The sequence below is a fragment of the Lontra canadensis genome, unplaced genomic scaffold (assembly GCF_010015895.1).
Source record: "Lontra canadensis isolate GAN:19392208 unplaced genomic scaffold, GSC_riverotter_1.0 scaffold1, whole genome shotgun sequence".
Classification (NCBI taxonomy): Eukaryota; Metazoa; Chordata; class Mammalia; order Carnivora; family Mustelidae; genus Lontra; species Lontra canadensis.
This window is the reverse complement of record NW_022630995.1, coordinates 109783557-109799318: the sequence shown is the minus strand read 5'-3', so window position 1 is coordinate 109799318 and position 15762 is coordinate 109783557. Positions and strand designations below refer to the sequence as shown.

The 15762-nt window shown below is 38.7% G+C and overlaps 1 protein-coding gene across 2 annotated transcripts in view; it reads right to left on the bottom strand.

Annotated features, from left to right (window-relative positions):
- UNC5C (unc-5 netrin receptor C) overlaps positions 1-15762 on the bottom strand; it is a 345714-nt gene that overhangs the window by 26143 nt on the left and 303809 nt on the right. For both annotated transcript variants that reach the window (XM_032861390.1, XM_032861399.1), the window contains 4 exons: positions 14941-15132; positions 13900-14244; positions 10980-11067; positions 1314-1482 (listed from right to left, as the gene is read on the bottom strand). In XM_032861390.1, coding sequence (XP_032717281.1) covers positions 1314-1482; positions 10980-11067; positions 13900-14244; positions 14941-15132 — 794 coding nt within the window. The remainder of the gene's footprint in view (positions 1-1313; positions 1483-10979; positions 11068-13899; positions 14245-14940; positions 15133-15762) is intronic.

Sequence of the window (15762 nt, the reverse complement as noted above, 5' to 3'; positions counted from 1 at the left end):
TACATTCTTAAGCATCGCCCTCTTCTATTCTTCTCATTTCTTTGTTTCATTTTGTTGTTGTTACTGTTATTATTACTGAAGTCCAGAAATAAGGTAATAGGGTATCAAGCAGAGTCTTGTGCAAACAATTTAGAATCACTTGAAATTAAGACTTTGGGATGTTTTCGAGATAAATCATTTCAAGTTTATGGACTGGAAGTTAGGTTTGGCTAAGTCTGGTCATAATTTAACATAAAGCATACACTTAGACTTTAGGTTTGGATTTTCAGTCCTCTGGCAAGGAGTGATCCCCTCATGTGGCCAAGAGAACATGTCCTTAAGAAGGAAATTATAGTAATCCCAGGGATGCCTTTCTAATTGTAATACTACTTTTTCCTATAATATTAAAGGCTTGACTCTTCATGTACATTTTTTTCTAAAAATTTCTTTCCTAAAAGAAAAATACCTCAAGTAATCACAAAGTATATAATATATAGGTTGGATGCTTTGTAATGATTACACGAAAATACAGGGGTAGTTTTCAAAACTATTAAACATTTTTTGATGAACATATTCCTGAAATATGCCTTCTTTGGAATATTCTAAAATGTAATGTTTAATTGGGCAATTTCCCACTTAAACAACAGATACTGTCTTTTCAAGGGATGACATGAAAATACGCAAGCTGGTTTTGTTTTTAGTTACTGGGTATAAAATCTTCATGGTAAATCTAACAAATTCTTTTGTTTGTAACTTTGGGTGCTAATTGAAGAATTTTGATGTGAAGAACAGGATCTGTTTAAGGCACTAGCCCTAAGAAGTTATGATGGCAATCGCCACAGCCAAGACACCACAGGTGTTCTTCATTCTAGCAGAGCTTAGGAGAGGCACCCTTTCTGTTTTCCCAAGTTCAGTTCGGAAGAACTATATTCCCTGTATGTGTCTACAATGTCTATCATTTTCTGACCCAGGTGCAATGTTTTTCTACCTGCAAATTTCAAAAGTATATAGATGTTTCCTATCCTAAGACATAGTATGTATGTTTCAACAGGGACTTGTGTAAGACTCTCAAATATACTTTCCCCTAGGAGTTAGCAAATGCTTGACCACCATTTTCTTTGTGCCTACCCATCAGTAGATAGAGCATTCAGGAACCCATCTCTCTCCCTCCTTCCGTTCTTCTCATACACTCTCTTCCCCTCTCTCTTTTCTTTTGAGTGCAAGCTAAAATTCAATTCATGTTCTGCTTTCAAAATAAAAATCTTCCCATAATTATTCCAGTTTGTTTGCATGATTTTTTCTTGTGTTCCGTCTTTATCCTAATGGAAGCTCACCTCCCACTGTCCCTGTGCTGCCTGGTTCTTGAGCTGTATCTTCCAGTCTTCGGTATTGGGATCTGCGCAGTGATGCATAGTGAGAATAACAGGGCGGGTCAGCAGAGCTCCGGGAGGCCCACAGCTCACCACAGGGGTCAAGAGTGTCTGGGTGTCTTCCATGGGTGGCCTAGGAGAAGAGCAGAGATTGGCACCAGTGACATTTGCATAGCATCCACTTACTACGTACTCATTGAGATTTTTAGATCTGAAGTTTTACAAATGGTTTCTTCTTGGGAGTTTTTAATGTTTTTTGCTTTTTAGTTTTTTTTTTTTTTTTGGTTGGAGGGAGACAGAGAATTAAATGGGAAGACATGTCCTTTATACCAAGACTTTATTTAATCTTCATGACTGGAGATATTTATGGTAACAGTGAATCAGCCAGTATCTCTTTGATCTCCTTCCCCCAGACACAGGTCTGCCTCTGGTAATTTCCTCTGAATTCATGTACCAATACTTTTCGGATGGAACAAGAAGGAACAGAGTCCTTGGGAGATTATATAACCATCGTTTTTGATAATACTTGCCACTGCTCTCACAGGGTTTTACATATTTTTATTTTTTTAGGACCTAACTTGAGAAATACTTAAAAAAAAAAAAAATCACTTCAGAGTAAGGACACCCTAGAGCTAAACTTCCAAATGACTTTCAGGAATAATCTAGGCTAGTAGAGCAGATTCATTCTTTCAAATATGACCAGAGAGAATATAGAACTGTATTCTATAGTTCTAGAATTTAAAATGAAATCTACTTGTATACTTCATACTCAGAGACTCTGGGTGGAAAGAACTTCAAAGATCTAAATTCCTTATTCCACATTTTTAAAAATTGTCTTAAGACCTTTCCCTAACATGAGTGTAATCAACAAACAAATGGAAAGATTAACCCAAGGTATCAGTTGATATGTGATCAGTAGTTCCAAATTATTGAATGGGTTGCTCAAAGTCTTAGAGCTAACAAGTGCTAGCACTGGGACTAAAGTCAATGCCTTCTGAACAACAATACTCATAACTACTCTGTCAGAACAGTGCGGCTAAGAAATCTCGAACTCAGAGTTCCAGAGGAGGCAGGGACCCTGGGGTCAGCAAGCACCACCGTCCATTCAAAGTAGGAGCCCCTCTACAATATGCTGACATATGGATAGTGCTTCAAACACATTCAAAATTGTGTTCCATTCCTACTGAGGGTCATCTCATCTATTACCAATTCAAATCTACAGAAAGTTCTTAGGATAAATGCAATTTGCCTTCCTGACACTTCTCTTCACATATCCTTGGCCTGCTTTCTCTCCACTTTGGCATCAGAGCCTTTCAAATATTTAGAGATTGTTATGATGCCTCTGAAAACTCTTCTTTATTTCAGACCAAATAGCCTCAATTTTTGAACTTCAACTAGAAAAGCATGGTTTCCAGGTATCTCCCCATATTTCTATCTTCACTTTTATATAGATGTTTGTTAGTATTCCAATGTCTTCACTAAACTGATGCATCTGAAAATGAATATTATGCTTACATAGCCAGCATAGTAGGACTACTATTTTCCTTGATTTGGAATATGTAGTTGTGTAAATGCCTCACCGAACTGTTGCCTTAGATTATCCTCAGTCAAGCAATTATTTATAAATATTATTGCAGGCTTCAGTTACATAGGAAGATGGAGATAATATGGTTAAGCATCTCCTTTATAAAATGAGGCAATGAAACCCCAAGAAGGTCAAGTAATTTGTTAAAGCTAATCACTCAGTGTATTCCTAACATGAAAGGCTCTTAGGCTAAGTCTATAGTTTTGCGGTTGCAGTGATGGTTTTTGAACCTATGTACAGAAATTTGTATTTAGCTATTTAATTTCACCTTAAGTTTCAGAGAAAATTTCAGGTCATTTATTTCTTAATGCTGTCTTTCTTCCAAATATCGGCCAAATATTCCAGTCTTTTAGCCACCATAAATCTAAAATGCCTGCCATCTATGGTCTCGTTCCAATCATTGATAGCATTGTAGTACAAAAATATGGCAAAGACCTTTTCAAAAATACTACTCGAAGACTCTCTCCAGTCTGACATCAATAATCTGAATTTGTTGGTTTAGCCAAATATAAACCAGTTAAAAGATACATTGCCCGATTCACATCTTTCCATTTCATTCACATGGATATTATAGTGACATATCAAATTCCCTTATAATTGTGATGGTCACTTAAGAAAGATTTTCCTCTAAGATTTTTTTCTTTGTTTATGGTTAATATATTAACTACTAAATAATCTAGAAGTTAGCTTATATCTATAGTTCACCCTAATTTAACACTCAATGAATGATGGCAGCTGTTATATATATATATATATATATATATATATATATATATATATCTGTGTGTGCGTATTTGGAAGACATATACTTGGAAGACAATTCTCCATGGATCTTTCACGTTTCTGTATGTCTTTTCAAGACAACTATATAGCAATCACCTTGGAAGATAAAGATACTACTTATCTTTATAGCAAATGGCAAACATGTCTACTTCCTATTATAAAAAACTCAAGTTATCTAAGCTACAGGTCCTTCCTGGAATACAACCAATGAGTAGGTAGATATCATGTGATTTTCTCTGCTTCACCCATTTGAAACTGAGGTGTTGGGACTTGGCACAAAAATGGTAAAACTCTTGATTGTGTTACTGCTGTGAGTAACAAACTGTCCTTTGTCTCTGACCCAGAAGTCTTGTGTCATCTATCAACATCCACAGAACTCCTTGAGAGTCCTTAGCTCTTGACAATTATTATCCTTTTGACATATTTTCTCCTTAGTAAAACTTGGTTATCACTGCTACCTCTTATTCTAAAATTTTGCAAGGATCTTACCAACCTATGGCTTTTCTTTCTTCCTATTTAGAAAATAAAAATACTTTTTATCTCCTTTTAGTCTTTGCCATCTTTATATCCTGAATGAATAATGATACGGTTTTATTAAATCTAAACTTATCAAAGTACTTGGAAATGTATTTTTTGGAATAAATGTATTTTTTGGAATAATACAATTATTAAGAAGTCTTTACCATCCCCTTTACCCCTTAGTTTTCATTTCCCTTTAACCCAGTTTTTCTTCCTTCCTTCTACTCTGAAATTCATTCTCTTAGTACATGGGTGAAGTTTTGGTCTCACTGTGGCATAGTTAATATTATACTATCTGTCCTAAGCAGTAGCCTTATTCTTGCTAATTCTACTTTTCCTACCATGATGGAAAAAAAACAAAAACAAACAAACAAAAAAAAACCAGTGACTACATTTTTGTGAGCACTACTCTTACCTTTCAGTTACAAGTGTACATTGAGAAGTGAGTATGAAACTTTTAAGGAAGGAGATTTAAGTGGAATCCATTTCAAGTGGTCCTTGCAATACAGTTGGAGATTGGAAACATCTGTCTCTCAGTCTGCTGTTAGCAGCCGGTGCTTGAGGCGGAAAGAGGAGGGGTTCTTCTCATCACTGAGTTGGAACAGAAGGGAGCAGCCTCCCTGCTGGGCTGGGGAGCTGTCAGACCCGTACTCTCCAAGCACACCCCTGGCATGCAATATTGATGGGCACCATTCTTGGAGGAGGGATAGCAAGGGAAGGAAGGGGCAGTTGGTGTCAAAAGAATTTATTAACCCACTGAGGTGCAAGAATGTAATGAATAGGGAAGTGGTGAAGCGGAATTCGTGATGGGGAATGAAAAACAAAGAAGAAATAATGATAAGAATCTTTCTGTTTTCAAGATGAAAGAAGTAGTGTTGAAATTGGAAACATTTCCAAGCATATATGGAAGGAGTGACCTAGGGAAGATTAAAGATTTAACTATGTGAAACCAAAGGTCAGAAGGTTTAAGTCCACAGTTCCTTTCTTTACATGAAGAGAGGATAATAAAATACACAGAATAAAACTAGTAGAAAATACATATAAATAAGGCTGACTCATGATTTTGCAGTGGGCTCCACCCCTTATGTCACACGTGTTACCTGAGATTTTTCAGCTAACATTCTCTCAAAATGAATGGCAGATGACATGGAAATGAACACAGAGCAAAAATCAGCTGCAGAAGCAGCAATTAAGTCAAAAGTCAGTAAGGAACAATAATTAAAGTTTTCAAGGCTTTTCAATGTCCAGCGAGGATAATATGGTAAATGCTGGGTGGATTCTGAAGCCTCTGGGACAAAGCCCCTCAGAGAGGAGTTTGAGTTTCCTGTCAGAAAGATTTTTCTCATCCCTTGCTTGCTGTTATCAAGTGAGGAGAACTTCTCCTACACAGAAGGGCATAATTTACAAAACTTTCATAAAAGCAATTGCATTTGCTGCTCACGGCACACCTGTAAGGGAATTAGGATAAGTATTTATTTTACTTCTTTTTCAGGAAGAGGAAACTGAAATCTAGAGATATTAACATACTTGCCTACGGCCTCAAAACCAGTAACAGGCAAAGCTAGATTTCAAGCACAAGTGATTTAGTTTCTTTTACAGAGTGGTGTGCTTTGGGTGGTTTATCTGGGTTTAGGGCCTTAAGACTTTTTTTTTTTTTTTTGCCTATTTACTAGAACAAGCTCAACATTACTTCTTGAAGAGAATCTGTCTCCATCCACCTCTGTGGAGACAAGATGCCTTCTATTAACATACATGCCTTTTGTCAGGTCCCTCAGGATGACAATCCCACCCAAGACTCAGCTGCCTTTTGAAGCACACGGTTTCACGTATAACTGGCAACTTGAAATATTTGCACTCTGGGTATCTGACAGGAAATATCTAACTCACTTGCTATCAAAAGCTCAATTGAGGAAAAAAAAAATTATGGAAGCCGCTCTGAAGCCGCTTGCCATTTGCCTAAACAAGCCAGAATCTATCCCTGGATGAAGCCAGAACAGCTAAGTATTATGCTCTGACTGAACTGGTGAATCCTTGTGGAATTATTTTACTGTATTTATACTTGGACCTTATACCATCTACTAACATGGAGGGACACTAACAGAAGGAGCCCTACGAAAACTCATTGCTGTCTTTATTTTAAGGATGTTGTTCATTGTATTAACAAAGAAAAGATGTCTTCCTTATGTGGAATGAAAGGAGAAATACATGAACTTCTTTTGGGCGTATTTTTCCTCATGGACACACGGATTTTGAAACTTATCACATTCCCCTCTTGAAAACTTTGGAAGAGTAAATTCATGACCTAGTACCAGGAAATACACTGGGAATCACACGAAATGTTTTATACTTTAACTGCTCACCTGACTTTGTTATCTTTTCAAATCTTATTTTTTCTCATTTTCTCATTTTTTTCATCCACTTATTTACCATTTTTTCCTCTCATTGTAAAGACTGTGTTTTCATAAATCACCTTGAACCATTTCTTTATAAGTAGGACTGCGGTATGTGAACACTGTGGAGAACAGTGAGAGAATAAGATTTAAATATACCTGGACTCCACTCTTCTCCCCCTATACCTGTAGCCTTCATACAGCTGTACGTTGAAATAAGAGCTTGAGGACTCAAAAGGGGAATATCATTGAGTTTCTCCAAGAATAATAATGTCAACTATTATTTTACCAAGTTCCAAAAACATCTTAAAGAAATGAAAACTTTCTGCTATACGATTACTTACATAACAGAATTTTGGCCCTCTATCCTAACATACTGTTTTATTATTTATCCTCAGCACCTATATATAACAGTTTACATTGTCTCACCACTAACTCACACCGTGAACCCTTCTCAACCGGGATTTCATCCTTTGAAAAAATTCTAAAGGCCACCAATGTCCGGCCCCCGACAAATCCAGTGATTTCTTGCATTATTCTCTTTCTTTACACTACTTTTAATGATACCTGTGTCAACCGTGTCAACCACTTCACCATCTTGAAACTCTCTTTACTTTTGATTTTTTCCCCATAACACTTACAATCATTCATTCTTTCATTCAGAAACATTCACTGAGGAGCTGCTCAGTATTCCTTACCATGCCAGATGCAAACTCCGTGTTTATCTGCCTTATCCTTACGTGTTCTGTTTAGCTTGGCTCATCACACCCAAACCTTAAATAGGAATGTTTCCCAAAGATCTCTCCCCTGTTCTCTTCTTTCTGCCTCTGCATTTTTTTCCCCCTCAGAGGCTCCACACCCTGGTGACTCCCGGACTGTATCTCCAGCATTAATCACAGATCCCTATCCGCACACACTACCCACATCAAAATCAGAATTTGTCCTTCCTCCTTGAACCAGTTGCACTCACAATTTTCCCAGTGCCCCAGGTTTCTACATATTCATATTGTATTTTGTCACTTTTCTGCAACACTTCTAACCAGTGGTGAAATCTTTTTTTTTTTTTTTTTTTTTCCTGAAACATATTTCACTTTCCATCCTCCAGACTCAGGCTCAGGCCTGGTTTCTTCCCCTACCCCCTCACAGCTCAGCCAGGCATCCAGCCTCCAGGGAGTCTTCCTGTTTCCTCCACCAACTCATCCAGCCTACCTTCCTCACCAGTTCAATCTTTAAAATGCACCGTGATTCTCATATCACTCGGTTGCTCACAGTCCTTTCATGGTGGGCCCCACAGTTTACCAAAAAATTCTATTTACCTTTCTATTTGGAATGTCTAAGTTGATTTCCTGGCTTTTTGAGAAAATAGCTAAGCGAGGACAGAACACATAGAAAGGGAAAATTAACCTTGGTATTTTGAATTCAGATTATCTTTCAATAAGAAATGACAAAGAGCAAAATTTCAGTCTGAGACAGACTTGGTCTTTTTTTTTTTTTTTTTGCTTTGTTTTTGTTTTAAACTGCTACTGCATACAAGGCAAAAAGATCCACGTTAGTGACATTAATTATGGAAATTGTATCCACGGGGGAGAGAGAGTCTCCACGGCCTCTCCCGAGATCTGTAAAGCGGGAGAGGTAGAAATCATGAGCACGGCCTTGCGGCTTTTCCCCTTGTCAGAGACAGCTTGTCCCATCTCTGCAGCTCATTTAGGCTGCTCAGTCTGCCATTCAGGGCTCTCTCTTAGAGCACATTCAGTAATGATAAGGCCCCCTTGTCACATCCACTCTGCCACATGTAATTAAGTTCACGCCTCCCTTTAGACAGTTCACATCAGCAGATGACCAGCTGGATACCAGCCAGCTGGAAAAACACCCAGTTTGGGATGCAATAAAGGGAATCGGAGAGAAAGAGAATGGACAAAAATGATCAAAATTGTCCTGCGAGTAAATTGAAGTACCATTCATATCTCCTGATGTCCTCCCAATGTCTTCTCTTAGAAGTTCTGTCTCAGATCATGTGATGATAGAAAAGGTCCTCAGTGAGCAGTAGAAAGAAAGTATGTTCAAGAATGCCCTAAGGAAGGAGCAGAGGCTTGGTGTGCCTCAGTGCTGTCTACAAAGGAGGGATGGATGGCTTGTGAGAGAGAGGAAGAGCTTCGTGGTGAGATCACCTGGCTGTGAATTCTGCCTTCCCTCAGCTGTTAACTGTGAAAGCTCGGCTTCGTGACTCGTTTTCCCCGGGGCACTAGTTTTTTGATCTTTAAATTGGAACTCAGCATAACTCACAGAGTTGTAGTGAGGAAAAAAAATGAGATTAAAAGTAGGGTGAATAAATGGAACTATGCCTTCTGCTGTTAAGATATCCTAAAACACATTCTTGTCCCTGTGCTTCTACAAGAAAAACGCATCTTGTTCACAACACAAAAGAAGTGAAGAGAGGACTTTCTCATTATTTGTCACGGGGATCTTCCTGTGTTTGTGCCTTGATTCATGGTCTCTTGTGTGTATTTTCTTTTTGAGATCTCGGGGGTTTCTCTAGCTTCATTTTTATAAACAGAACTTCTCTGATGTGCACCAAGTTCAACAGAGTAATTCCCTCTGTACCTAAGTTCAGGTGGCGGGGGTGGCGAGAGGTGATTTATAGTTTCCTTTTCTTTAGAGTCAAAGGCAGAGGAACCTCAAAGCAGAAGTGTCTAGCTTTACTGATTTTTTGTTTTCTTTTTCTTTCATCTAAAATGCGCCATTATTCTGGCCAGGGTGCCGGCTATGTCATGGGAGGGAAAACCCTACAAGGCGCATGAATGCACACACACTTAAGCTTCAGCACGCCCCAGAGCAGCCCCGGCAGGCTTGATGGTGGTGGTCAGACAGAAAGTAAGAGACACGAACACCCCCCTGCTTCTCAGCATAAAGCACACGCCAATCCTCATTTCTCTTTCAATAAAGTGTCCATGTTGGCAAAGGCCTCGAGGGATAGATGAACGTGGTGCCAACCTTGACTTTGGACAGGAGGAAGAAGACAGAATGTAGATACAGGGATCTTAGAGATTGCAGCTCTTCATTTCTCCTGCAGCAAAAGAAGGGCGTGCTGTGGGCCTGTGAATGTTACTTTGCTTTGGGAATGAAGAAAATGAATATTTGATGTGAGTAAATACGAGCCTTATAGTAATTTTCTGTTGCTCAAATTTAAGGCATGAATAAGGCTCAAGGAACTTTGCCATTTTCTTAGACAGGCTAGTATTTGTCTAGGTGAAAGGAGACCACCTGAGGAAAAATAAATGTTCTGGGTCCTGCAGATTATAAATGCCAATATCTCCACCCGAGAGTATGATAAAAGAGCTTTTCGGCTTTTGAAGAACAAGACTAAAAATGGATGTTTTTCTGAGGATGAGAGAGGGAAGACAGAAGGTGTAATGCGTTATAATGGTAACCCAGTTCGACATTTGTCACTCTGGCTTTGTATGTGCAGCTCAGGACTGAAGAGCCGATGCCTTTCCCCTTGGGAAAAACAATGATAATTACATGTAAGGATTTTCATTTCAACAACGTCTTTTATTTTAAGATCTCAGTGTACTTCAGAAGCCGTAATCCATCAGGCCTTTCAAGCACTATTTAGTGCATGCATTTTATGTGGGAACAAACCAAGAGAGACCATTTGTTAGATTGTTAGAGGACAGATGGAAAATCGTATTTAGGACTTCTAAACCCCCTTGTTATTTTTACTTAAAATCACCTCATCTTTATGATTAGGACACATCCAAAACAAAGCCTCATGATCCAATCTAGCTTTAATCAACCCTAGATCCCTTTAGAAAGGCTCGATACGGAATTTGTAAGTGCCGAACACAAGAAGGAGGTTGATAACACTTAAGCTAGGGGGAGTCACGAAAAGAAGAAGCCGCAGGTGAGGATAAAGTACCAGGCTGATGTGGGGGTGGGAGGTCAGAGGTTAAGGGGTTGTCTAATCTCTGCGGCCTTTGACCCTATAATGGGAAAGGGCTGGATTCCTAAGTCAGGCCACATGAAGCTGATGTCTCTGTGTCTACCCACGTATCTCTCTAGACCATCTATGGATCACATTTCTGGCCTTTTTTTTTTTTTTTTTTGCAGCTATAACGGCCCCATGTCCACTTGAGAAAAGGTCTCTGGCCCTCGGCCCATACTCAAGATCTGCAAAAGTGTCTGAAGCTTCAAAGATAAAGAGAAGCTGACCTTTTAGAGGTCTAGGAGAAAAAAGGGTATGTTGGAAGCAGGGCACTCAAGACAAAAATATGTTGGGTTTATTCTTTCGATTGCACAATTCTCCTCCAGGTCAGACATTGATAAAGTCAAGCGCACCAGAAAAAGCATATTTACCTCATATTTTCTTTCCTGTGTACAGTCACATACATTTCGTAGACTCTCCCTTGGGGAATGGCCCCAGCGGGAATCAGCAAGCTTACTCCTGAATAGCAAAAGAGAAAAGCAGTCACATAAGACCTATGAATCAAAAGGAAACTTCACAGAATGCCTCTGAAGCAAGTGAAAGGGAATGAGGAGAGTTTGTGATCATGTAGCCACAAGCCTGCTTTTTCTCTAAAGACATGTAAATATTCAAAGCTGCCCTGCCTTCCTTCCTTATTGGCCTTGTTTGTTACCACAGCTCCCTCTGAACTGTTATGGAATTACTCAAAGGAATGATGTCATTTTTTAGACTCTTGTTTTATTTAAGGAATAGACAGATGGTTCCACTGTTGTTTTCCTTGTAAAACGAGGGGAAAACCAACAACCGCTTTTCAAATTTCAAACAGCTGTAATGATGCATCCTTTCTAATTTAAGAAAAAAAATCCCCGCAAAATTCAAAGTCAGGGAAATTGTAACATCCATGATATCAAAAAGCATTGATTTCTGAAATATCTGGTTAGCAACAGTGTTTTGCCATAACAGAATAATAACTGGTGAAGAACTTCTTTCATCATGGACAACTCTAGGAAATGATCAGACAACTGCTAGTTTTTAGTCACAGCAGGCCAAGCAAGTTTTTACGTAGTAGCTAATTGATACCATTTTGTAGGGGGTGGGGGGTCAACCTTGTTCTAAATTAACAGGGCCTACAGCAGCTGCTTGGCAATTTGAGCTTGTATCAGAATCACCTGGAGGCTTGCTCAAACCCAGATCACTGGGACCCACGTTCAGGGTTTCTGACTCAGGGGGGCGTAGAGAATTTGTACTTCTCGTTAGCTGCCAGGAGATGCCAATGATGGCCGTCCGAGGACACACTGTAAGAAGAGGCCCGCCTCACGCAGCGTCATCACAAAGAATAATTCAGGGTGGGCAGCAACCTGAAGATACTTGTCTCCATGATTTTATTCCAATAAATGGGGTTTCTTTTCAGCTCATTAAAAATTTATGGAGCACCATGGCGAGTATCCTGTTTGGCAGAACGGGGAATGCCAAGAAGTAAAAGACAGTGTTCCTGTCTTTGAGTAACTTATAATTTCATTGGTGAGGAAATGGAATATGCCAAATGAGCAGAGGGCAATAAGGAAACTTGCCCGACCATGTTGGAAAGTCTCAAGAATAAAGACTGGAGAGTGAAGGAGGAACAATTATTCAAAGGCCTTTGTGTGGTTGAAAATGTTGAGTCTTGGCCTTCTTGAGAAGGAAAGTTAACATCAGAGCTGTGGTGCTGTGGGAAGCGGGATGGCATCTAGGGTATAGAATGGTTTGTTTGCTGAGGCACAGAGTGGACGCAGGAAGGCCACACATGAGCCTACCGACCCTTGGTATTTTTATGTTTTCTAATGGGAACAGTAAAATGTACCATTATGTTTTAGGAATGAAATAAAACCGTGAATGTAAAGTAGTGAGAGTAAGGCCTAACACAGGTTAGGAAACTTGTTGTAAAATAATATATGTAAATTACCACTGCCTAGTACACAGAAAGTGTTTACTACATGTTATCTTCCTCCTTTCTACTTAAGAAGCCTTTATAATAATTCATATATGAAAAAGTGACAGGTGTAGAAATGGGAAGGAAATGTAGAATCCAGTGAATATCATGAAAAAAAAAAAAACCTGCCTTGAGAGTAATCTTATGTTCAAGCAATAAAGGAACCAGAGAGTGTATTTTGATCTATTTATTTGATAAACTTTTAAAAAAATGTATTTTAAGTCAAGATTTCAAAGAGCATACATTAGCATGAGAATTAAAGAGAAAAAGGTGAAAAAACATATATAATATATGATCTCAGCTATGTAAAATGTATAGATAAAAGGAAAAATGATATTCCATTAAGGGTTTTAATTTATTAAAATATACTTTTAAAGGGATGGTGTGACAAACTGGCAAGGCATTGAAATGGGGGACTGAATAAGAGAAAGAATCAAAGACAAGTTCATATTCAGATCTGCAGATCCACTGGTTCTATACAGAACTTGGCATATGGCTATTTACACATTATATTATTTGTGTATGCCACATGAGGACTTTAGGTCAATCAAATTGTTCCTTTTTGCTGTATTTGCAAAATACTTAGTCTTGTCCAAAAGAGCTAAGATAGACTCACAGAGGAATCCATTAACCCTTTTAGGACCAATAGACACAAACTTCTTACTGATTAAAAAATATTAAAATTTAATCAAACATTATCAGTCACTAACGTAAATTCACCTTGTAAGACCTTTATGAGACTTATTTTCTAGAAGCAGATAACTAAATGATAAGCTGAAAAAAGTATATACTACACATAATAAGGTTGTGATTCCAGACAGATCCATCAGAGGTGGGCATGGGTACCTTACAAATACCTTGAGGTTAAAGACTGTGTAATAAAGAGTTAATAGATAAAGATTTGACGTCTACCATGATGCCCTCTGATCTAAAAATTAGTATTCTGAAGTACTGCTTCCTACAGTAAATTGGAAGCGACCCAACTAATATGTTTTCTAATTAATTTGTCCTTTTAAAGTGTGATGACAACAGTGAGCACTTCTCGCTTGCCGTTGCCTTCTCCAGCTCTATTAAAAAGAAGGTCAATGACAGTTCTAAATTACACCTTGGCAGAAAGTTGTGAGTATAATATTTCTAGAGGAAGTGTTTTCAGAGTTGGTTGGAGAAAGATGAATGGTTTGGCTGATTTTGTCTAAAGTACTGTTGATTTACATCAAAAATGGATTTGGGTTAGATTAGGCTACAACTAACTTTTCATGCCTCGTGAGAACAAACAAACGAAAAAGATTTGGGTACAAAAATACGTTTTCAAGAGCTGTGTAACTTAAATATCTAGGAATTACCTGAATTGGGAACAATGAGGTGACCCCCCAGAGAGTTGAAGGTGCCAAACGCAGTACAGGATGGGTCAGTCTGCCTCGCTAGACTCTGATTCTTCACATTGAGGGCCTCATTCTCCAACAAGGACTGGGTCATCTGAGGAGACAGCTTTGATGCGAACTCAGAGAGGTCATCTTGGGGGGTGACTGCACCTGAGGTGTTGTAGACTTTGATTTTCAGGTTGGGCAGTGGATCCAGAATTGGAGAGTTAGTCATTGGGATTTTGTCTGAGACATCATGCAAAGCATAGACGGGTCCTCTGTACATGGCTGCGGCCGATGTGAGGTCTGGGGGTACCACCAGGAGATCTGAGTCAGAAAGAGAAAGGAAGTCCATTTGCATTCTCCATTCAGGCAACTTCTATTTAGTCAGGCTCCCCTGAGACCTTCTGAGCCAAAAACAAAGGAACTCAGTCAATATTAGAGATGGATAGACTCTAAGGTTCTGTTGGAAACAGGGCAATTAGATTACTGTGATCCAGTTTATTATTGGCTATAAACAAAAAGACAAGTTCATTCTAAATTTTGCTTTCAAGTCTACTCATTGTTCCTAAGTCAACAGACTGGATTCGAAGACAGTGTTCCCAACTCAGTGACTTAGTAAATAGTTTCCCTTGTCTGTATTGGATTTGAGGTCATCCATCTGTATACCACTTTATTCATGTCAATGCAAGGTGTCTTGTCAAGAGGCAAAAAAAAAAAAAAAAAAAGGAGATGTAAGAAATCAGTCAACCAATCTCTGTGCTTTTTTAAAGTGAAAGTTTAAAAGTATGACAGAGAAACCTGTTAAGAAAAAAAAAAAAAAAGATTTGTTCATCTTGCCACCTCTGGTTTGTTATAGGAATGAGGTCAACAGAATAATGAATAAAACAGACCCAAATCCATTTCTTCATGGAGCTTATGTTTGAGCTGAATGACATGACCTGAAGGTCACTGATTCTGACACCACCCAGGGATGCTGCTGACACGCGTAAATCGCAGGTGTGAAGTGCAATGTCAACTGACCTTGTCTCGCTGCCTTGATGTTCACGGGCTGAAAGCCTCCATTGAGTGCCGAGGAGTCAATAATATCAGACTCAAAGTCGCGATGATTCTTGCGATACACAAATAGGGCCACCACTACAGAAATGGCCAGGCAAACTATCACAGCTATCACAATGCCAACATACAGAGCAACATCATCTGAGTCAGGAGCAGCTGAGGAGGACAAGGAAACATTGGACCAACTGCTTAGAGAAATTTCCCACAGTACACATCCATATTGCTGTAATTTTTTCAGACATTTATTGCTTTTTTTATAGGTTAATTTCAAATCTATTTCAAAAGCTATATAAAACAACTGTGGCCTTTCAGTGGAAAATTATCTCTGATTTCTTTTCCTTTCTCACTCTGCATCTATCCACCCACTAATCTATCTTAAATTGGGCAGCATAACAGGCCATTTATTAGAAGGTATAAAAAGAAACTGGAACTGAAACCATCCCAACCCACAGGCAAAAAAGCAAAGCTCATTACTAATTTCAGGTGAAAAAGTTTGGAAGGCTGCTTTGAATTCACTGATAGTTCTCCAAAAACATAAACATAAATACTCTGTTAGAAATAACCAACATGTTTGGAATCTGTGTATTTATTGAACTAGAATATTTTCCTAAGTATCCTTCCAAGTCATAAAATTACTTCCCGTAACACTCTTCTCACTTTCCCCTAAATCAAGGAAAGGGTGGCCGGGAATGGTATCCATAACTAAGCAAAACAAATATTAGAAGAAAACATGATGGATTTGAAAGGTGTGCTTTCAGAAGACCCAGATCTGGGAAGCAGAGGTCA